Genomic DNA, 22,848 nt, shown 5'->3' on the forward strand with positions numbered 1-22,848 from the left:
ATATATATTTATAATTTTAATAAATGACAAATTAAAAAGGCATGAACATTTTTTTTGTATCGAAAAAATATCGAACCGTGACACCAAAGTATCGAACCGAACCGAACCGTGAATTTTGTGTATCGTTGCACCCCTAGTAATTAAGTTATTAAAGTTATTAAATAAGTATAACATTTAGCCACAAACCCAGTTTTTAAGTTCATATTTAAAGATTTAAAAGTGCTTCTTTCCAGGATGTATTTAGATTTGAAGGAATTCCTTCATTTTTGTCCATCTCAATGTCTCCACAAATGTAAATATAACTCAGCTTTTGCTCTGAATCTGCTGTCAATCGTATAGCATATAATACAGAAAACAAAAAAACAAAAACGAAATCATGCTGGTGGTTAATGCTGATTGGGCTGGAGGTCACTGTTTATTTGCCACTGCGTCAGTGGTAGCACCACGTAGTACACCGATGCGGCTCCTGACAGCTGTAGAGCTCCATGGCTGAGTGCCCTGGTCGGCTTCCAGATTGCCGCTTGATGGGTGCCTGATACGAAGTTGATTGACTGACTAGCTGGGCCTCTGGAGAGGCCTTTGAGTAGAGGCTCTGACTGGCAGGTCAATCAGCCTCCCAGGCCCCCCATTGTGGTTATCAATTATCAGCCGTATGTGAAGAAAAACAGTCCGCTTATTCCAAGTCTGACACTTGCTGACCTTTAACAACTCTTCAGATTTGAATCATCTTCAGGACGCCATTATAAAGCAATGAATGCTGGTGATATTAAAAGATAAGGATGGAAAATCACATTTTCTTTAGATCTTAGAGCAATGAACAGGCAATTTAACCAAGATATGATTTCTTTATAAGGGTGTTGGTGGGAAGACAGGGGAATTGATGATGATTTGGATCTATGAGCACTGAAAGGTCTTCGCTCACGATTCTGCTTGTCCCCTTTTCCTTCTCAGCTCATGGTGGGGATCATTCAGGCGGCCGAGCTGCCTGCTATGGACATGGGTGGCACATCTGACCCATACGTAAAGGTCTACCTGCTGCCTGACAAGAAGAAGAAATTTGAGACCAAGGTCCACAGGAAGACCCTCAACCCCGTCTTCAATGAGCAGTTCACCTTCAAGGTGCACCTTACAATAAAAGCAACATTTAATCTGCCTCCGCTGAATTTTAAGAAACATCTGCGCATCACAAACGCTTTTTTTTTTTTTTTGCTGGAGATATTTTGCTTCCACTGACAATCCAATTTGCATGCAGCCTTGAATGCTGGGAAGGTGTGGAGACAGCAACCAGCTGGCACATTAACAAGCTCCTGACAGAATATCTCTCACACGCACAGTTACACTCACACACACACAAACACACACTGAGGCTCGATGTGATTGGGATTAACACAGGCAGATGCACCGCCACACCCTGGCCTTGCCTCGGCTGTAATGGATGTGTGGCTCCTGCTCAGTAGTGGGGAAAGTTTTGTTATTCAACCAAGAGCGGAGAGCGCAGGTGTTTGGTGTAAGTTAAGCATAATGTGATGTGATATCTATGCAGAATTTATTTGTGTGTGTTTTTGTAGTGCTTAAATCAGAATCTCTGATGCATCGTGGGGGGAAACAAACAGGAAATGGGATTATAAGAAGTGGTGATGTCGTCAAAAAGATGAGATGTTTATGGGAGATAAGGTCAAGGACAGTCTTATTAAAAGATACTCCTCTCGCTATCCAGTCATATGTCAGTTGTTTTTCATATAATTCAGAGATTTATCAGGATATAGTTAGATGTTTTTCATTTTTTATTTGGTTAACAATAAAGATTCAAAGATTTTTTTAATGTCATAGATTGCATATAAACAAAGACAAACTGGTGACTGTTTTGAAGCATTGAGAAGAACATTTTAACTGTCACCCTCTTCTTCTTTTAGACCAGGCTTGACCTTATTTGCAGTGTGTTTGCTGTCTTGGTTAGACAGGTGTCTCTGTTATGTCATTAGCATGCTAGTTTTGGTTTAAGTGAAATGTAAAACTGAAGAGCCGACTTCAGCTGATAGCCGCACAATGAAGAAACAACATACCGAAAACTGTAGCAAATTAATGTGAAGCTCAATTTTTAGCCTTTTTTTTCCTAAATTTGGCTATAATAAAAAAAATGTTCACGTTCCATTGAATTTGACTTAAAATTAGTGACTGATGCCATAAAGTTACAAGGAAAGCATTTAATAGGGTCAAAAATGAAGTGAGTTCTAATTTCTTCACAAATTCCTTTATTTTAAAACCAGAAGAGTCGCCCCCTGCTGGCCAAGAGAATTAAAGCAACAACTTTAACATTGGACTCGAGAGTCATGACAGTCATCCCCTTATGCTCATGCTAAACTGCTTTGTCACTATATTCACTCTGTTCTCTGCCCTGCCTTTAAATAACTTTTATTGCAAATTCAAACAGGCTCAAAAAGACTGCATACCTGAATGCTCTGGTCACTAGTGGGCAGCCTCTATAGTTTGGTTCTTGTAACTTTTTCCTTTCATTAGATATAAATCTACCCACAATGAAAGCACATCCACTGCCTATTACTCATGTGTGCATTGAGTTTGTCAACATCGGGGTTATACAGATGGGTTTGCCCCATTACTGCCCCCCATTTGCAGGAAGAACGAATCAATTGAAAAGATTTGAGCACATGAGCTTGTGACAACATACCAATGATCTAAAAATTAAACTTCATACAAGATCATGCCAAAGCTTTTTTTTTCTTTTTCTTCTAGTGGTCACATTGGTTTGAAAAAGAGTCGTCTGAGCAACTTGTAGGCTACAAAAAAAGAAAGAAAGATAAATTTCTGCTAAAATTAGTCAAATATAAGCTTAAGAATTGTATAATCCTGAAATAATGTCAGGTTCTGGGCTTTTTACATTGTTAAATAGATATAATCAACCTCACCTGGGTGAGCCATAAATGCTTTGCCTCTTTCTACTTCAGGTCCCGTATGTAGAGCTTGGCGGGAAGACACTGGTGATGACGGTGTACGATTTTGACCGCTTCTCCAAGCATGATGCCATTGGCGACATCAAGGTGCCCATGAACAAGGTGGACTTCAGCCACATAACAGAGGAGTGGCGGGATCTGCAGAGCGCTGAGAAGGAGGAGGTAAGACGTCTGCCAAAATTTGCAATTACACCTCATAAAATGAGAAATAAACTCAATTTGAAATCACTTTGTGACACCTGTCTCATGCCGAGGCACAGATTTGTACATCTAGCAGCTGCAGTTTTAATGAAAAGGGCATAAGTGATATCAGAAGCATTATTTTATTTTGTTCAGCAAACTTGTACTGCAAATGCGGTGCGGTCGACGATGTAATCCATCTCCTCTGGAAATGTCACTTAATCATATGTCCGCACTTCCCCTTCAATTAACAGACGTGTAACTTCCCAGCCACCAATCCAGGAGATTCAATTTTCATGGTAAATGTCATGGCATATAACATGTGTTGCCAACCTTATTTTTAGCATTACGGCAGGTTGATTTAAAGGTTAATTATAACGGTGCAGAATAGGTTGGTGGTGTTTTTCAAACTGAAGGGCATCACGTTACTTTCTTTTGTGAGCTTGTGCGCAGCTTTACCTGACAGGCTTATACACTGAAGTGATGCTTGGTATTCCTTATTCTTAGTTAAACATTGATTAATGAATCATTGTAAGACAGACCCCAGGTGACTTTATTCTTTATGGCACAGATTCAACAAGGCACTCGAAACATTCCTCACACATTTTGAACCATATTGGCTTGATCGCATCAAGCAGTTGCTGCAGATTTGAGATCTGGTGACTATGAAGGCCATTTGAGTACACCAATCTTACCAGCATGTTCAAGAAGCATATGTACACTTTGGTGTGCACTGTGGCCATAAAGGGATTGGTGGTGCAGTAATAATTGTGTAGGCTTTGGTGTTTTGGTGTTCAAACAATGCTCAGTTGGTACCAAAAGGTCCAAAGTATGGCAAGAAACTATTACACCTGACCCACTGATATAAGGATAGAGGAATCCATGTTTTCGTTGACCCCACATTCTAACCCAAACATGAAAATGTTGCATCAGAAATTGAGACACATCAGACCAGGCGATGTATTTCCAATCTTTTAGTCTCTGAGTTTGGTGAGCCTGTGTGCATTGTAGCATGAGTTTCCTGTAGCTGATGGGTGTGTTTCTTCTGCTGCTGTAGCCCATCTGCTTTGAGCTTAGATGTCCTATGCATTCAGAGATGTTCTTCTACATACCTTGGTTGTAAGAAGTAGTTAATTTCACTTACTGTTCCCTTCAGTTTGAAGCAATCTAGGCATTCTCTTCTACATTTTGTCCCAGAGAACTACCGCTCGTGGATGTTTTTCTGACCATTCTCTGTAAGCTGGAGTTCCCAGTAGATCCGAAGTTTCTGAAATACTCAGCCTAGTCTATATGGTACCAACAACCATGTTCAAAGTCACTTAAATCACCTTTCTTCCTCATTCTGATGCTCAGAGTGAACTTAAGCAGGTTATTTTGACTACATCTACATGCCCAAATGTAGGCCTAAGGCTGATTAGTAGGGGTGCAACGATACACAAAATTCACGGTTCGGTTCGATACTTTGAGGTCACGGTTCGATATTTTTTCGATACAAAAAATGTTCATGCTTTTTTAATTAGTCATTTATTAAAATTATAAATATATATTTTAACTCAAAAGTACAGTTTTTAAATTTAATGTTGCTGAAACAACAAAGTAATAAAAAAAATAAATCTATCTGATCGAGAAATCACTCATCTTTGGAAAAGAGAGTTTATTACAGAGAAATGGCTCTTTCCAAAATAAAAGCTATACTATCCGCTTCTTCTGGGCTATATTCTCAGCAGCATATTAAACATATCATGCTAACAGCTGTCTAAATGACTCGGCTAAAGTTAGTAGCATGCTTGTTGTTCTTGTTTTTGCACGAGGATGATGTCGGCGTAAATGTGCAGTCATATTCGTTGTGTTCCCACTAGTGCTGTCAGCGTTAATCTGAAATGACGTTAACGCCACAACACGGCAAATCTCCGTTAACGAGCTACCGCGGATCGCCCCGTGCGTGGGGCTGGACGGCGTCAACACGTTAACCAGCTAACTGCGCTAACACACTAGTTCCCACCAATATAATTGAGCATTGCGTGGCACATCCGACATACTGTTTTACTTTTGTCCATGACGCGCTTACCTTCAGGGTCATACTTGACACACATGAAGACCAAAATAGTTCCAAAGGCCAGATCTGAATGAGGGTGGGGGAGGTTCAATTTGTCATGTTGCAATGAGCTTAGCTTCTGTCTTGCTAGCTTGTGCTGCGCTCAGTGAATCTGCGCTCGACAGTGCAGCCTAGGCGGAGTAGTCGAACGCAGATCCACTGAGCTCTCAACACAGACAGCATCGTCAGAAGAAAAGTTGATAAAATACATTTAAAAATTTTGTATTGTTCAATACATATGCGTACCGAACCGAAAGCACTATATCAAACGGTTCAATATCGATACGAGTATCGTTGCATCCCTACTGATTAGATAGTTCTGTGAATGAACTGTTGAAGAGGTGTACCTAGCGAAGTGATTGGTGACAAAAAAGGGGAAAATATAATAAGTCTCATTTAAGTATCTGTAATGCAAAGAAGGCACTGAAAGCATATTCAAAAAAGAGAGAAAAGAAAGCTGCTTTCAGGTAAAAATCTTCTTCTTCACCTATACACAAGTAGCACAATCCTCTTTATTTTTAAGGTCAAATATGAAGTATCGGAGTCCCTAAAATGCCCTTTCCATTGAAGAAGCAGCGGCTGACCTTTTACAGTTCAAAGAAAATATTAAAGAGCTCGGTCACTGCTCTTGACAGGCATAATTAACTGTCACTGCTTCTTTTACTAGCCTCAAGAGGAGAATGCATTTGCGTTCATTAAAATGCGACTCCCATCATCAAAGTAAGACTATTTAGTCTGTGGTTTTTAAAGCAGCTACAAGTCAGGGGAGCAGATGACAAATGAAATGCAGGGGAGGGTCCATTACAATATAAAACACACTGCAGCCATTTTCAGCACTCCTATTCTACATGAGGAAATAGACCTTGATTGGAAGTTGATGGAAGATGAAGAGTCAATATTCGGATCTGGATTGCCTTTGATTTATAACCTCTTTTCGAAATGACCAGATGTAAAACAGGCGCGACCTAAGCGGGAGTTATTGGCTGTGTCTGCTTCAGGTGTTGATAAAGGATATGGAGAGAATATGAACCGATCTCTTTTCAGTCTCAGATAATGAGCCTGTGTCGTGATGGTGCTTTGCTTGAAGCAGTGAAGTGCAGTGCAGGGCTTTTCCTGCAAACAAGGAATCAAATCCATGGCAGACGATTGAAAACCTTCAGGACGCTTGTTGTACAATTGATTGCTTTGACTCTGAAGCTGTGACTCAGAGATACACTTTGATCTGAAACATTACATTTGACATGCTGCATTTCTGTTTGCCACCTAGCAAAAAAAAATTTTTTTCGATTTAATTTGTGTGCTTTGTAACTTAAATGCATCCTCCTCTTCTTTTCACACTTTCTTGGTTTTTTTTATTCCAACTATTTTGACTTTCATTAAAGAAATCAAGTTCAAGTATAACACTGCGACAGCTGAGTTTCTCTGTTTAGACAAATTACACTGTAATCGAAGAGTGTTTTTGTCCTAATTTTTCTTTCCTGTATTTTGAAATTATTTATCAGGGCAGCAGACAGCTGGCTCACATAATGATTACATTGTTAACAGCTTGTCTTGATCAGTGGAGTACAATACACTGGAAAATGCTCCACTTATTAAGGCAAATTTGTCTGAAAAACTAGTATCTCCACATTTTGTTAATTTTGGGGGGTTTTATTGTGATCTCCATATGTTCTGCACAGTTGTATCCTGTAAATATGAATGCTTAAAATGTGCCCTGCTTCATTAGCAGTAATTTTTCAGTAGATTGTGCCAGCTTGTAGATTTAGCACTACTAATATTCTCCACCTTATGTTTTTCAGATCAGAAACTCTAATTACACTGATGCAGACGGACACTGCTCTGTGTTAGGATTTCTGATAATGGATCAGTTTCACACTGATCACAGAGTCTTCTGTGCCAGCCCTCCTAGATTTAGTCTACAATGCTTCCAATCTGTGCACTTAAAGCAAATATCTTTCTCCATCATGATTTAGACTGTAATTACTATAACCAGCTTTATGACTCAGTGTGTCAGCATCCTGTACATTAACCTTTAATACCATTAGACTTTTAGCACAGACACCCTGCTACTTGCAGCTTTGCATGTTAAAAGCTTCCCTTTCTGCTCGTGGAGAGCAGAATCAAGTAAACATGTTTATGAGCAACTTTCTCTCTGATGTATCCTCATATGGTGTGAACATGTGATGGAGTAAATTTGCATCAAGTAGCTGTTTTTCTCACCTCTGCAATGTCTCTGTTTTTCCAACAGCAAGAAAAACTGGGTGATATCTGCTTCTCTCTGCGATATGTCCCCACTGCTGGCAAGCTGACCGTGGTCATCCTTGAGGCCAAAAACCTCAAGAAAATGGATGTTGGAGGCTTGTCAGGTGAGGAGAATTGAAAGGGTGTGCACATATGCCAACTGGTTTTTCCTCTGACAGGGCCTTTGTCTGTAATGACACACAAACTGCAGCACTCACTTCACCTCTCCTACAACATCGCAAGCTTTTCTTCCTCTTTTCAGCACCCAGACAGATACCTGATTGTGAAAAAGATCTTTTGAATGTCTCTAAATATCCCTGAGAAAATGCTTATATTGTAACAAAAGAAACGCAGTTAATGGCACCCATGATGATGCTGTCATCTTTCTATAGCTCACATAACTCACAGTGCAATGACAACAGAGTTGACTTGGATCCCACAAAGATATCAATGCTAGAAGCATGTGTAGCTAATCGTATAGCTATTGCCATGCGTTAGCTATAAATATAGAAATCAAATATTCATTACACGTCTTTGCATTGTGCCATTATATGATTTACTGATGGTTAAATCAGTCCTGTCTGACTTTATGCACAACTCAGTATCATGGATTACATCAGCCAGCTAGCATTTCTACTGAGATTGATTTTGCTAGTGATAACATTAGCAAACAAGATATGATTAGCCAGCTAACTGTAATGAGGGATAGCTTATAAGTAAGAGACATGGCACTGACATGATTCAGTAGACAAATCCAAAGAAAAATGCTAAAAATGGCTGTTATCTCACCCCTAAAGAGTAATCAGCTGCAGCTGATTAGCTAATCATGTTGTGAAACTGTGCTAGCGTGCCGTAGGAGAATAACATTTTAGTAAAATCTTATTTTGAGTGTTTTATATTTGATTTGGCTTGTGAGTCTACTGTAGTAGCTTTAAATGACCCAGGGATCACCGATATTAAAGTTATGGCTCCATCATTTAGATGGGATCTTTAAAGAACGATCCAGATTCGATCCAGTGTGTGAGACTTGCGTCCAGAAGGACTTATTCTGGCAATGCTAACATTAGCTGATAAACTCATATGAAAATGACCAATTTAGTTTCTAGATTAGCCCGAAGAGGGTTGGATTTGATGCCACAAATTAAACAATCGCTCCATGACTTTAATGTCCTTGTAATGCTAATGTTCTGCAATATTAACAGTTCCTCTAACATTTTATGGATTATCTCTCAAAATTCAGTCCAAGTGTTTCACATATTGTCAGTGTTACTCATCATGCTGTTAGAGGCAACTGAGGGAGTCATGGATGGTCTCAGTTTTCAAGTTATGCTACAATCTCTTCAGACATTTGCCATGAAAAATGATTGCCATTGTTGTAAAATTGATCGCTATGACTCAGAGATGCACTTTGATCTGACACATTGTATTTGACATGCTGCAGCTCTGTTTACTACGTAGTAAAAGGCATGACTTGATTTGCACACTTGCTCCTTTGGTTTTGAATGTTTTTATTAATATATTACCAATATTCAAGTGTAACCCTGCAACTGTAGGTTCGCAAAATATGTTTAAGTTTTTAAAAAAAGTTGTCTAGCACACATTGAAGAACACATACAGTAATACAGTAATGAGTGTAACACGCTCATAAAGACAGTGCCTGGAATATGAATGCATGGAATAAAAATTCGACAGCTTGAAAGAATGAAAGAATTGTCCTGCTGTGGTATAGCTCCAACTCTACAGGATTAAGATCAATAGTTGACATTTATCACAATACAGTCAAGTCTGAATAGAGGATCTGATGTCATGGTAACTGAATGAGAGGGATGGAAGTCCTCCACCCACAGCTGACTGGAACATAAACAAACGGCACAAAAACAGACAGACTTGTTTTGTGTCTCTTTCAGCCAGAGAGGACAGATGTTTCATCTAGGGACTAAAAAAACATGACTGAACTTTAATAGAGTCCCATGACACTGAAATCCACTGTGCTTTTGGACATAAAGACCAATATTAAAGTTTTAATGTCTTTCTCACTATGAAGTGGAACAACACAATCTCATTTTGTAAAACTATATATTTCCTTTGGGGGCAATTTAGCAATGTGGGCAGAGTTGCATAGCAGAGGCATCTGCTTTCACATTTCAGCTCTGAAACCAGACATGCCATGCTGCAAATGGTAAAGATAAGACTTTAAAGTGCAGGAGAAGAGCTGCACAATAAAGTCATGGACAGGTTTTATTAATCAGTTAACTTGATGTAACATGCCATAAATGTGACCATCCTTTGCCTTTAAAATAATACCAGTTTTTCAAGGTAGCTGGCAGGAAGTTTGAATGATTGCTGAACGATCTAGAAGAACTTACCACAGTTCTTCTGTAAGTTTAGGCTTCCAGAATAACTGTGGTTCACATTAGAGCTGGGCGATAGAACGATAACGATATGTATCGCGATATAACTTTTACTCGATAGAGAAATTAAGCTATCGCGATAGACCTCACCGCTCTTGTCCTCTTAAAAAAAAAACAACAAAAAAAACAAACAGCCAATCCAAATTAAGTAGCCGAACCAATCACAGCCGCAGCGTCACGTCGCGTGACTTGTTACGTACAGCACAAGTGCCAAGCCGCACGTGTGTTTGTTTGGGAAGCAGCCAGCGGGTAATGGAGGAAATGAGTGTGCCGACTAGAAAAATCAACCGAGCGTGACCGAAGAGAAAACAGATGATGGTTCCAACGCCGGAGAGATTGTCGAACGGAAGAGCCATAGAAGTTCCGTAGTGTGAAGGTATTTCGGCTATTTCAAGTCTGACAAAAAACAGAGTAGCGTGCACTGTAAATTGTGCCGAAAGCAAGTCTGGAAATACAATAAACTGGTGCATGCGTCACACTGTGCGCCACGTTATTGTTTCGGTGAAATGAATTTCTACAATACTGTTACTGTTAATTCTACTCTCTGCAGTGTTTAAATGCTCACATATACATACAGTTACTGTCGGTCCACACATACGACTCGGTTCTGCTTCTACGCCCCAGCTTTGGTTACTTTTTCCCACCGAGGCTTCTAGACTTCTGATTGGCCAACATTTCTGCACGGTTAGGAATCTAGCGCCACCTGCTGCTTTGGCATGTTCATAGCAGCATTTTCCTTCATTTCTGCCTTTATGTGTGGACGGGATTATTTTTTAAAACGAAAACGGAAAATCTCCGTTTTCAAAAATACCCGTGTACGTGTGGACGTAGCCTCAGTCTCTGACTGGAAGCGCTAATTCGTCATTCGGCTTTTGTCAGACTAAAGTAACTGTTAAAACTGTTTGAAAAGCTCAGCTATACAACAAGGAGAGATTGAGAATTTCCTTTTAGTTCTCAGTTTATTTGATATTGACAAAAGTTAGTCAGTTTTGTCTGTTCTTCTGTAAAACAAACTAAGATTTATTTTTAGAATTAATATTTTGTTTCTAAGTGGAATTGACAGTTTAGTCTGTTTCGTTTGTTCTATTTTGAAATTTAAACGCTTTAGCGGCTGCCTTTTGTGTAGTTTGCAATATTTGCCTTTATTTATCTGAAAAAGTCTCATGTTCCTTAAGTACATCTACCCTGTTGAACTTATTATGGGAAATAAATATTTAAATAAAAACAAGCTGCTGATTATTTCACATTTTACTTGTGAGCAACGGCACATTTAAATCTTACAAATATAGTTATTTGGCTTATATCGTGATAGATATCGTTATCGCCTGAAATGAAAAAAACATATCGTGATATGAAAAAATCTCATATCGCCCAGCTCTAGTTCACATAATGGGTGGAAGTTTAGAAACATCCACACTGGAATCAATTTGCTAGTTACACATCACTTTGCAGCTCACGGTTGGTCCATAGCAGATTGTCTGTTGCTCGGGTAATCCTCAAATGTGTTTACTATCCAGTCTTACGTCAGTCGACGATATTCTTCCCTTTTATCTGGAGACTCTTCAATTGCTTGTCTCTGAGCTTTGAAAAGTTCAACTCCCGTCCACTTTGTGTCACCAGTGGTTATTTTGCCTGTCATCACTTGAAGTCGTTGAATGTCATTGACTCTGTGTGGTTTCTGGCTGCCAGGTTGCTGCGAAACCTGTGTGGATGTTGTTTAGTCTTTGGCTACTTTTTACTAAGACCATCAGAACTCCATGTTATTCCAAAGATAATTCTTCATGATTCTCACTGGGTTTGATTGAGTGTTTTAGAAAGAAGATGTCTTGACTAAAACCTGTATTGTGTGATGGATAAACATAGATAGTGCCTAAACCACATGCAGCAGTGTACTTTCACTGATGTATGGGTATCAGTGTGCAACAATGAATAAATAAAATGAGAGGCTTTGCAATTTTGGGGTTCCTTTTAAAAATGTTATTAGCAAGTTCTTATTTTTCGGGGTGCAGTTAAGTATTATTTGTAACATTTTATGATCAGGGTACACTTCTCAACTAAACGTAAATCTGAAACTACGGTTAATTAATTATTATTACAGTAACCGGGATTCAACACACACTCACTGGCATTACTGGTCTTTTTTCTATGAACTACAGACTTGAATGAAATAGGGGACTCTGCATAAATATGGTTTTATTTGGTTTAAGTGCTATAGTTTTATTGACCCCCTTGAATTAAAGCCTAAAGTCTGCACCACAATCACATCACAATTATTTGATTCAATATCAACTTTGGCAGTGAACAGAAAAAGAATGGTGTCCAAATACTTGTGTACCTGACTGTACTTCCAACCTGAGATGGCTTTTTTCACTGTGCGATCAGTTACAGATAAAAGTTGACATTTGTGAGGAAAACATGCTCGAAACAGAGAAACTATGAAGTGCAATGTGTTCTGTACTCTTCTGTAATATGATCAAAGCTCAGTAAAAGCATGAATAATTTAAAAAGATTGATGGTTGATGTAGATAGAACAATATCAAAGTCCCATTTAGAGCTTTGTTGAGCAAAGATAGGCTTCATCAGAATTCAGCACATTCCCACAGCATCACCAGCTTCACCATCTACAGTCATCAGACTATAATTTAAGCTATTTATAACTGATATAGTGCAGTCTGACATTATCAGACCCATTTGTGTTATGCAACCTAGTGTTTTTATGACATACATGACAACTTAACTAATATCCACCAATATAAGGAGCATTTTAATAATGACGGAAGGTTTTCATGGATCCATTCCCCGATGCAGTAAACAAACACAGTTTCATTATTCTGGACCTTGTGCTATCTATTTTTTTGATCATATCAGTCGTCATACAGACACCATAAAATAAGAAATCACACAATAAGCTGAATCTTTCCCTCCTGCTTTTCCTCTGACTTTCTTCAGTGGCCTCTTTTTACATTTTTAAATAGCTGCTCCGACTCTTTCAGCAGCCATCACCAACACCCGGGTCCACTTGCTTTCTGTTTGTCTATCCAGTCTATCCATATAACCCCAAACATCCTGCGGTACAGTAAGAGTGTGCACATTAATGGCTCCGAGCTCCCTTTCATCTGTCAGACCAGTGCGAGGAGCCATTTGGCTGGTAAAAAACAAAAAACAAAACACCCCCGCTGCAATTTTCTGATATTGGCATTAGCACTCACCTGTGCCCATTTGCATCGTGGGATTGTCAGCATTTTGAGCCATCAGCCACACGGACCAGCCAGTATTAGAATGGTGTGAAATCTTTCCAATTTGAAGGCCAGGTTTCCTCTTACAGTGAAGGGAAATGCCAGGAAAGCCAGACAGTTTGACACCATATACCATATGTCATGTTTAATTGGAGCATGTTTCATCTGTGTGCACTCATCTGTGGGTTTCAGGGTGAATTATTAGCATACTGTAATGGCACAGTGCATGTTTGTAATTACATACAACCAGAATATACTCTAAATTGCAGTTTGGGCTTTGTTTTTTGTTAGTAGTGTCTACTTTTCTGCTCCCAGAATGGACTTAAATGTGCAGCAGATGGATGAAATAATAGGCAGGTCTCTAATAACAATAATTAGCCTCCATCCACAGAGTGGCTCAGCCAGAACTTAAGGAGGAGGACAAGTAATTGATGGCCTGGGATCAGCCTTCTTTTCTATTGTCATCCTGTTTACCATGCCTAATTATGGCTCACAGAGGAAGATGTGGGAATTATCATTAACCAATGTATAATCAGAAATAATTCTTTTGATTTGCTCCTCATGAAACATGCCCCAAATCTACCACCGTGCTGCATTTCTTAGGAAAACAAACTTTTGAAGTAATAGTTTTAAAAGTACACTCGACTTCTGGCGCCTCTCAGAATTGCTCCTGCTTAACATGCAGCGAGGCACCATGTTCTTTAGCTGTCGTCTCAAAATAATCCTCGTCACAGACAGGTTACTCCTCTTTCCACTTTAGCCGACCCCACAATGTATAGTTACAATAGATCCGTTACGTTTAGTTGCAGGCAGTCAGGATTTAAAAAACTCTGAAACTTGTGATGCATTTTAAAGTTTCGAAAGCTTCTAACTGAATCACCAACATCTCTTTTGACCTCCTGCACATATCATTTTATTTTGTGAAAATTACTCTGTTTAAATCTTAAAATACAGCTTTTCACGTTACTGTAGTGTCTCCAAGGGAAATGAAAGGTGAGTCAGACTCGGAGGTGGGGAACACAAAGGCTAAGTGTTTGGAAGCAACTCAGTATAAGTACCGGCGGGCTTATAGAAGTAGTGGCAGTTAAAATGTTTCGTCCTCTCTCTTTGTATCTTCAAAGACATCCCAGGCGGCTGTGAGGTGGCATATAACCAGGTAATGGCCAGCAGTGGGGGAGGTTATCAAAGCACACAGGCACCATGTCAGCGGTAATGAAGCCGCACTGCCCCAACCTGGTGCTCCAGCGCACTATCAAGCCTCTCGGGTTGGAGAGGTTTATTTGTTTTGCTCCTCTGGCTGGTCAGACTAAGGTTCCCGTCATCTCAGCAAGGTAGTGGGCATGAGGGATCATTAGGATGATGTACGAGGCCTGAGAGAAGAAGGCAATTTGAAAGGGATTAGAGAAGGCAGAATTTATTATGTTTTGCGTCTATAGATGTAAGAAATAATAACTAGAAAAGTTACAGTGTATTTCCAAGCTTTTACATTATGAATTTTGCCATTTCCAAAATAAAAAAAGGAAAAGTAAGAAGTAAATCGGACAGTGATATGGCATTAAAGGCATTAAAAAGGCTTAATATAAATGCAGGTCTAATATCTAATTCACTTTTATCTGTGTTTTGTTACTTAAAAAACCATTTCCTGACTGCTGAGCGGCTTCGGTCTTACAACAGCCCCAAAGTAGACCAGTTATACACTTTGAATGACGACCCCCTCATTTGCATTAAGTGGATAAATAATATTTAAAAATACAAAAAAAAGTTGTGCGGAAAAGTAAAGATTGGGATAATGAAAAGGAAAAAAGGGTTGAACTTCCCCCTCATTTCTTTATATTTTTTTATCTAGTAAGTCAGAGTTTCGTGTAAATTTTCAATGTAGTCTTAAGCAACAGATCTGCAGGCTTTCTGAAGTTTTTTGGGGGGCGCTGGCTGCTTTTTTGCTCATTGTCAGTCCAGTGTGTGTACCTGACCATTTTCAGTCACTTAAAATTGACCTATGAATCTTTCAACCATAAAAAGATGAAAACTTGGCATATCTGCAGTTTGTCCTTAAAGAAAATGGGAAAGTAGAGGACAACAGAAGAAATGGCAATCCAAAATAACTGTCTACACCAGATGAGCAGTACCTGAAAATCATCTCCTTAAGAAACAGCAATGACCTGACACAGGATCCCTTCAGTTGATCCATCTACTGTTCACTGAAGCCTCATCAGAAACGGTCTCAGTGGAAGGGTGGCTGTCAAGAAGCCATTCTTAAGGAAGGGAAGCAGGGAGAAAAGGCCAAGGCATGCCAAATTATACAAGAACTAGAACAGTTATGGATTGGCTTCACCAAAGCTTACACTTTAACATTATAGAAGTAGCGTGGGTCTTTGATGGAGACTGGTCCTACACAATAAATGTCTACTGCAGTTTTTCCACAGCACCATAAATCTAAAACTAAAAATAAGTAAATTAATAAACAGAATTAAATAGAAAATGAAATGTGAAGTAAATAAATAAAAATAATAAATCCAAAGGTCAACAAATGAAACAGCAGGTTCATCATTTGTTACATTTTATGCTATAATTAAAGCCTACCTTTTTATTGTAATTCTAATGCATTCAATTACAGTTATTATATATTTTTTGGCACTTTTGAGCCTCCGTAGAGAGTAGAATACAAAATAACATCGTAAAAAGACTTCCATCAGATTTCATGGAGGTGGTTTTACGTGGGCCTGCGCCCCAGAGAGCAGTTTCACTGTAAACACTTGTGTATGCGTGAAACGTGTGTGATTCACCGCTGAGCTGAGTGTGTAAAACTAAACCGACAGTCACCCCTGGGTGCACCCACCATGGAAAATCCAAAATGATGGGAGGAAAGCTAAGATGACAGCCAGGCTATATTTAACCCTGCTTGTATTGGTGTTCATTTGGCACAACTCTGCCAGAACCCTTAGCAGCCAAACCCAAAGATAAAGGAAACATCCGAGCGAATTGTGCGTTTTATATCTCTGCACTGTAGCTTCAGGTTTGATGACTAGAATATTCAAAATGAGTCACAGATGGTAATTATTCACAGCTTGAAATCCTATGTGTAAGTAACCACTTTTAAAATAAGACCTCTTTAGTAGCTCTACTTAACTCTAAAGCTGATGTGACTCAGAGCTCCCTGCCTATCCATAAACCTGCATCTCGCCTCCTGTGGGAAATGTACGGACGGCTGATAGCGCATCGCCTCATAAAACTGTGGCCAAGATCCAGGACTCCAATGAGTAACCCCTAAGGGTAGCAAAGACGAGCCGCTGTGCTGTACACACATGTGAGTAACCACTCTTGCATCACAAGCACTGTCATTCATCCATAAAATGGGAGAGATTACATCCGTCCAGGAGGAGGTGGTAAAATGGGCTTGATAGAAGGTACAGCGAGCGTCCCAAAACTCAATAATGCCAAACTCTCATCTGCTGGCTGGAGAGATAAGTGCACCTAGATTGCAGAGGCACCACAGGTGTTTTCTTTTTTGAGAAAGGGTTATCTTGCATAATCCCATTCAGCTGTGGTGTGGTGTCTTTTCAGCCACAGTTACCAATATAAGAGTTACACGCAGCCACTGTAGTACCATTATTTTAATATACACAGCTGTATGCAATATTAGATAGTATTATTGACTGTTCGCTAATCCCCTCCCGTATATAGTGAAAGTCTAGGGATATATTCTTTGTATATTTAACATTAAATATACAAAGAATTAAAAACCATTGTCTTCACTTGAAGTTTGAGAAATGGATCATGGAGTGTTTTGGTCTGTTTTATCATAAGTTGCAAGTATTATCATGTTTAACTGCTTACAACCCGCAGTTGGTACCAGTATTACATTAAATTGCTACATGCAATATTACATGAGGTTACAGGATATAAATGTCTTATTTAAGATTACCTCATCCCTGCTGTGTGGAATGACTTTAGAGGCATTAGCTTTGAACTTGGCATATCTCGGCACTAATGTGCCAAGTGTCCTTAAAAACATTTGAGAAAACTGGACAAGTGGAGGACAAAAGAAGAAGTGACAGGTTCAAAAACTCCATACAGCAGATGACCAGTCTCTGTAAGTCATATTCTTAAGAAATCCAGACAACATCTAACACAGGATCTGAACGATACACCAGTCAAGAAGCTATTCTTGAGAAAAGAAAATAGGAAGGAACATTTGCGGTATGCACAAATAGTGGATTGAAAATCAGTGGCAGCAGGTCTTGTGGAGTGAGTCTGTGTAATTCATGGTGGAAGCTCTGGGACAAAACACAGCAAAAAATAGCTTTGAAATGTCCTTCAAGAAGCCGAGAGAACTATAGCCTGAAGAGTACTTACAGACATTACAAGGTGGTCATACTAAAAACTGACTTTTAGGAGATGAAAACTAAGCTCTGTTTTTGTCTTACATTCTGTGCTTCCATGCATGTTTGCAGATGCTGCACACACTTTCCATTTTATTCATGAAAAAATTAGGGATGGCTCAAGACATTTGCACTGCACAGTGCTTTTTTTTTCATGGCCAGCAGGGGGCAACTCCCCTGGTTGCAAAAGGATGTCCAGTTACACAGAAGTCTATCTTAAAATGACTCTACTTCTCACTTGGTTTATGGCTTTAGTGAACTCTTTCTCAATGAATATGTCGTCTGAGTTGTCAGTTTCAGGTCTTAGCAAATGCAACATGGTGTTCACGTTGTAAATTATGGATGTAACTAGAATAGTATGAGCCATAAAGCAGGTTGTGCTACATAAGAAGAACTCTAGGCATAAAACAGTAGTTAATGTCACAGTGATCAAATGGAGCTGTCATTATATGAAATAGCATCGTCAATCTTTCCCTGACAAAAACAATAGGTTTTTGTTTGTGCTTATAACACTTATTCTACCAAGACTTTCTGTTTCCTGCAATATAAGAACGATGATCAGCTTTGGAAGAAAGTGGCTTTTGGCTCGGGTAGGTGAGCACAGTGTATATAGCAATCAAGTCCATATATATAAGACCCATTTTAGAAGGTTATTATGAGTGAGCTGTAAAGATCGAAAAGTCAGCTAGAGATGGATTTTGAACTCTGGAATCTGACATCTCACTTATATTCATTCTACACTGGCTATGCCATTACTAAGCTTTTATCTTTGACCTTCTTTGGACCTGTGAACTTAATAACAGAGGAGTCTGTGTACTGAAGCTGAGTTGGGGGAAGAAAAGGGAGAAAAAGGAACTTCCACAGAAAATCTAAAGGGATCAAAATGGCCATTCCTTCCAAGTTACTTGTAGCAACTTGAAGCTTTGTTGTGTTAGTTCTGTTAGTGAAGCTCTGATTTCATTCATAAGAATATTCAAAGGGACATATACTGCTGTTTGAGATATACGGAGGCTGTGTATCCTCTTTATGAGATACGTTGGAAGCAGTATTTATTTCCTGCACACAGCCCTCCCTCGCTGTTTTTCTCATCCCGGCACTCCAGCTCTTCTCAGCAGGGGAGTAATAATGGACACCCACTCCATTAGAAGCCTGTTACCATTTCACTCATGTCTCTGCCATCTATTTATTCTGCTGCTTTTCTCCCTCTCACTCTGTTTGCGCTGTTTTCTCTCTATATTCATGTCAGCTGCCATGGACAGTCAGATCCTCATTCCCCTAAATTGGATAAAAGATTAAGAGAGCTAAGCTTGTTCAGTTTGTGCTACTGTGAAAAATCATGAAGTTTGAACTTTTTTTTTTCTTTTAATTTTGCTTTTTTCAGAGCTGCTCGCTCATGAGAAATCCTAAAGCATTATAAAGACTTTGTGCATATGGGACCCAGAGATGAATCCAGATTATCAGATCAAGTGGTGTTTCAACAACTAATTATAGGCTCCAGTTCAGGCTCTAACTACTTATTCATGCCAATGCACAGCTCTAGGGTTCAGTAGCTGGAGGATGATGTTGTTATCCTCAGGCAAAAGCCTGCCTCATTTGCATCTCGGAGATTATCGTGCTTATTTGTTTTTCATGTGTTTTTCAAGGAGCCTGTTGTCTTAAGTGATAAATGACTCTAAGTGGTCTTTTTTTTTTCCCTCCTCGTGCGCCGAGATCGGAGAACATTTAACGTCATTAAGCCGCCTTCCCATGTGTAACCACAATTTTCAACAATCTGCTCTACATTTTTCACGCCACGAACAGTAGCAGTAAGTTTATTAACACACAAATCGAACCTTTTCACTGTAATTCATCTGTAGCTGCAAGAAAAAGTTTGAGATTTGTTGAGGTTTTGCATAAATGTTTAAAACATCATGAGAATTTCACTAAAATCCTAAAGCATGAAGTCCATTCAGTTAAAAGACAAATGAAAATAAAGGAATAGTTATTGATTTCTTAAGGAAAATGATAAAAACTATCTCTATAAAGGAAGAAATATAAAAATCTTTGATTTCAGTATCTCATGTGACCCCTCCCCCATCTGCTGCACTAACAGCAACTTGGCATTCTAGGCGATACAGCTCAAGATATTAATTTAGGTGAGTTTAGTGGCATAATCGTGTAACTTCAGGAGTGAATTTGTGATTAACACAAACTGTGAAAGGTTTACCTGACATTTCCATGTTAATTAATGCTGCATTGCCAAAGTGCTCCTAGCAGGTTGTTTTCAGGATACCCAACAGAAAAATTGTCTCACAGTGTGTGTAAGCAACACATCAATTTAATGATAAGAACTACAGATGTAATTAGATGCTTTTCTGGACATCACCCACTACTCATTGATGTTTGTGTTGTACAGCCTCCAATGAGCAACTGATTGACACAGCTGCGCTCTTAGAGGATATCAAACGGGTCAGTTTACAAAGTAGACCCAGTCCGAAGAACAATAAAATGTACATTTAACTTCAAGTTGTATTCAATAAGATTTGAAACATGAGACTGAGAGCATTTACAAAGGTCATGAAGAAAAGCAGAAGATTTCAGTGAGTTTCTTCGCCAGCGTTTAGTAGACACCCCTCAGCAAAACGTATCAGTTTCAAAAGGCTGTAAAAGAAAAAGAAAAAAAAGAGGCTTTGGAGATGAAAGTCGGAGTACTTTCAGGGTTTATTCCTTCAAAAAAGAATAAACCCAAATGTTTGCTTGCAGCGATTGCTTTTGAAAAAGTTTATACCAGCTTTTTTTTTTATTCCCATAGCGCTAAGTCTGCCTTCTTAATAACAACAACAAAAAATCACCTCACAGGTTCCTTGGAAACAACTGGGTGTCAAATTTCCCATTACAGAAGATGCCAGCAACTTTTTATTGGTGTCATGAGCTTGTTTTAAGGCTTTCTTAAAACCTATTCGTGGAGCGGTGGGAATGAGGATCAGCACCTCCAAATCTGAGGCCATGGTCTTCAGCCGGAAAAGGGTGGAGTGCCCACTCCAGGTCAGGGACGAGTTCCTGCCCCAAGTGGAGGAGTTTAAGTATCTCAGGGTTTTGTTCGCGAGTGACTAGGAGAAGGGAGCAGGAGATCGCCAGAGGGATTGGTGCAGCGGCCACAGCGATGCGGACGCTGTACCGCTCTGTTGTGGTGAAGAGAGAGCTGAGTGTAAAAGCGAAGCTCTCAATTTACCGGTCGATCTACATCCCTACCCTAACCTATGGTCACGAGCTTTGGGTAGTGACCGAAAGAACGAGATCGCAGATACAAGCGGCGGAAATGCCATTCTCGGAGTTGCTCCGAGTAAAGCCGCTGCTCCTCCACATCGAAAGGAGCCAGTTGAGGTGGTGTCAGATGCCCCCTGGGCGCCTCCTGGGTGAGGTGTTCCGGGCATGTCCCACCGGGAGGAGGCCCCGGGGCAGACCCAGGACACGCTAGAGAGATTATATCTCTCGGCTGGCCTGGGAACGCCTTGGTGTTCCCCCGGACAATCTGGAGGAGGTGGCTGGGGAGAGGGAGGTCTGCTAAAAATTACAATGGAGGTGATTGCAGTCTTTGGCTGCTCGTAGTTTGGGCTCATGAAGCTCTTAAATGTTGAATTCAGGAGCCTCATTCTGTCCTTTTAATCAGTCAGTTAAACCAAAAAACTCTGATACTTATCTGACTATTCAAAAGGCTTCCTGCCATCGTGTCAGTTGCAGCATATGCCCAAAGAAAGATACAAACTCTCCTCTTTTCCAGTTTGGTCTTAATAGCTATGTGGAGAACATAAACAAATTAGGACGAGTGGCATCACATCATAAATGGAAGCGGTGGGTGGTTCGATATTTTCAGACACACACTCCACCTGATTGCCAGATGAGGACGAGCAAAGCAGACCATTTGGGTGCCACTTGAGGTGGCATTTGGACAGATGACAATGGGGCTCTTGAAAGGGGAAGGTTAACTGAGTGATATAAACACACTGGACTCTGATGGTGAACTATATCAGTATTTTTGTATTCTGAATGGATCAAATGACTAGATTTATTTTAAAGGGATGTCTCATAATAACAAGCACACAAACAATGATCACCCTGAGCTCTGCAGGGCATTTTGCTGTCTTTTAACTTTTTTGTTGTTTTTAAGGCCTCTGGCTACAGTGTACGCAAACAGCCTATGGGCTCATGGTGTCCTGGATGTCACAAAGATTAAAGCTTTACAAAAGAATCACTCTCGGTCTGACGAAGATTCAGTGTGGACATTAAGTCTACAATAAAAAAATTGTTAGCTGCCAATAAGACCATTTATTAAGAATTTTCCCTATGCCAACATGTCTACATTAGATTTACCATAGCTCATTAGCTAGCTACAAGATAGCAGATCATTATGGGCCAACTAGCTCAACTTTATCAGTGCTCCAAATGTTATTGTTTATTTTTTAGTTTCCTGTTTATGATTCCAAAGTTATACAATGCTGTATGTGTTTTTTTTCTATAAATAAGTCAGAACAGCATGCATAGTTAGATATAAACAATCAAACCTTTGATGATCTCCAACTTTGCTAAAGTTTGCTGAGGTTGTTAACAGCTGGGAGAATAGCTACACTGATTGTTTTATTGAAGCTGAGATAAATTGGATTCCTTTTCACTGTCAGTGGTGCCTCAACATGTGTTCATTCTTGTGAACTGAAGGAGCATTTGGACCTGGAAATCATGAATAAAATCAGATGTAACAAGAAGATAGAATGGGCTAAACATTATGTAAGAGTTCTCTAAGTTTGCGAAATCCAGTCCAGCTCACTGGACCCAAACTCAAAAGCTGTGCTGCTTTATAAAGACCGAAGCAATTAGTTTATTTCACAATTTAAGCACAAAACATAGGACATTTTGATGAAATTGGCTTTAAAATGTGCATTTCGAAAATCAGTAAATCAGTTTGTGTACGTGATTTAGTTCCCACCACCTGAGTTCCCATCTCTCAATGTAGTCTTGCCACTGAGAGCACTTTTCTTTTTACGCTAAAACCCAGTTTCTGCTGGTACAATGCATTTGTGAATGTGGCCCATGGAGCGAACAGGTGGCTATCAAGCAAGAATCCATGTAGCCACTGCAAGCTGCTTTGCAACCCACTTCTGTTTCAGATTTAATCAATGTCAAGTCGGTTGGCATTGTTGCCTTCTCCCTTCTATGTTGTTCTCTAAAACTTGGACTTTTTGTGCACATGGAAGGATGGGGAAGTCCCAGAACTGAGTCGCATTGCCAAATATAAATTGCTGCAGAAGAAATAACAATGTTCTTTGACTGAAGCGATCATGACTGGATTCTAATCTTGAGAAC

At 39.6% G+C, this 22,848-nt stretch overlaps 1 protein-coding gene across 3 annotated transcripts in view; it reads left to right on the forward strand.

Moving 5' to 3' along the window:
- The window catches only part of syt1a (synaptotagmin Ia), a 207,134-nt gene that overhangs the window by 176,023 nt on the left and 8,263 nt on the right, over window positions 1-22,848 (forward strand). For all 3 annotated transcript variants that reach the window (XM_005740862.2, XM_005740864.2, XM_005740863.2), the window contains 3 exons: window positions 952-1,119; window positions 2,964-3,131; window positions 7,493-7,610. In XM_005740862.2, coding sequence (XP_005740919.1) covers window positions 952-1,119; window positions 2,964-3,131; window positions 7,493-7,610 — 454 coding nt within the window. The remainder of the gene's footprint in view (window positions 1-951; window positions 1,120-2,963; window positions 3,132-7,492; window positions 7,611-22,848) is intronic.

This window comes from Pundamilia nyererei, unplaced genomic scaffold (genome assembly GCF_000239375.1).
Source record: "Pundamilia nyererei isolate P.nyererei 1_Seehausen unplaced genomic scaffold, PunNye1.0 scaffold00104, whole genome shotgun sequence".
Classification (NCBI taxonomy): domain Eukaryota; kingdom Metazoa; phylum Chordata; class Actinopteri; order Cichliformes; family Cichlidae; genus Pundamilia; species Pundamilia nyererei.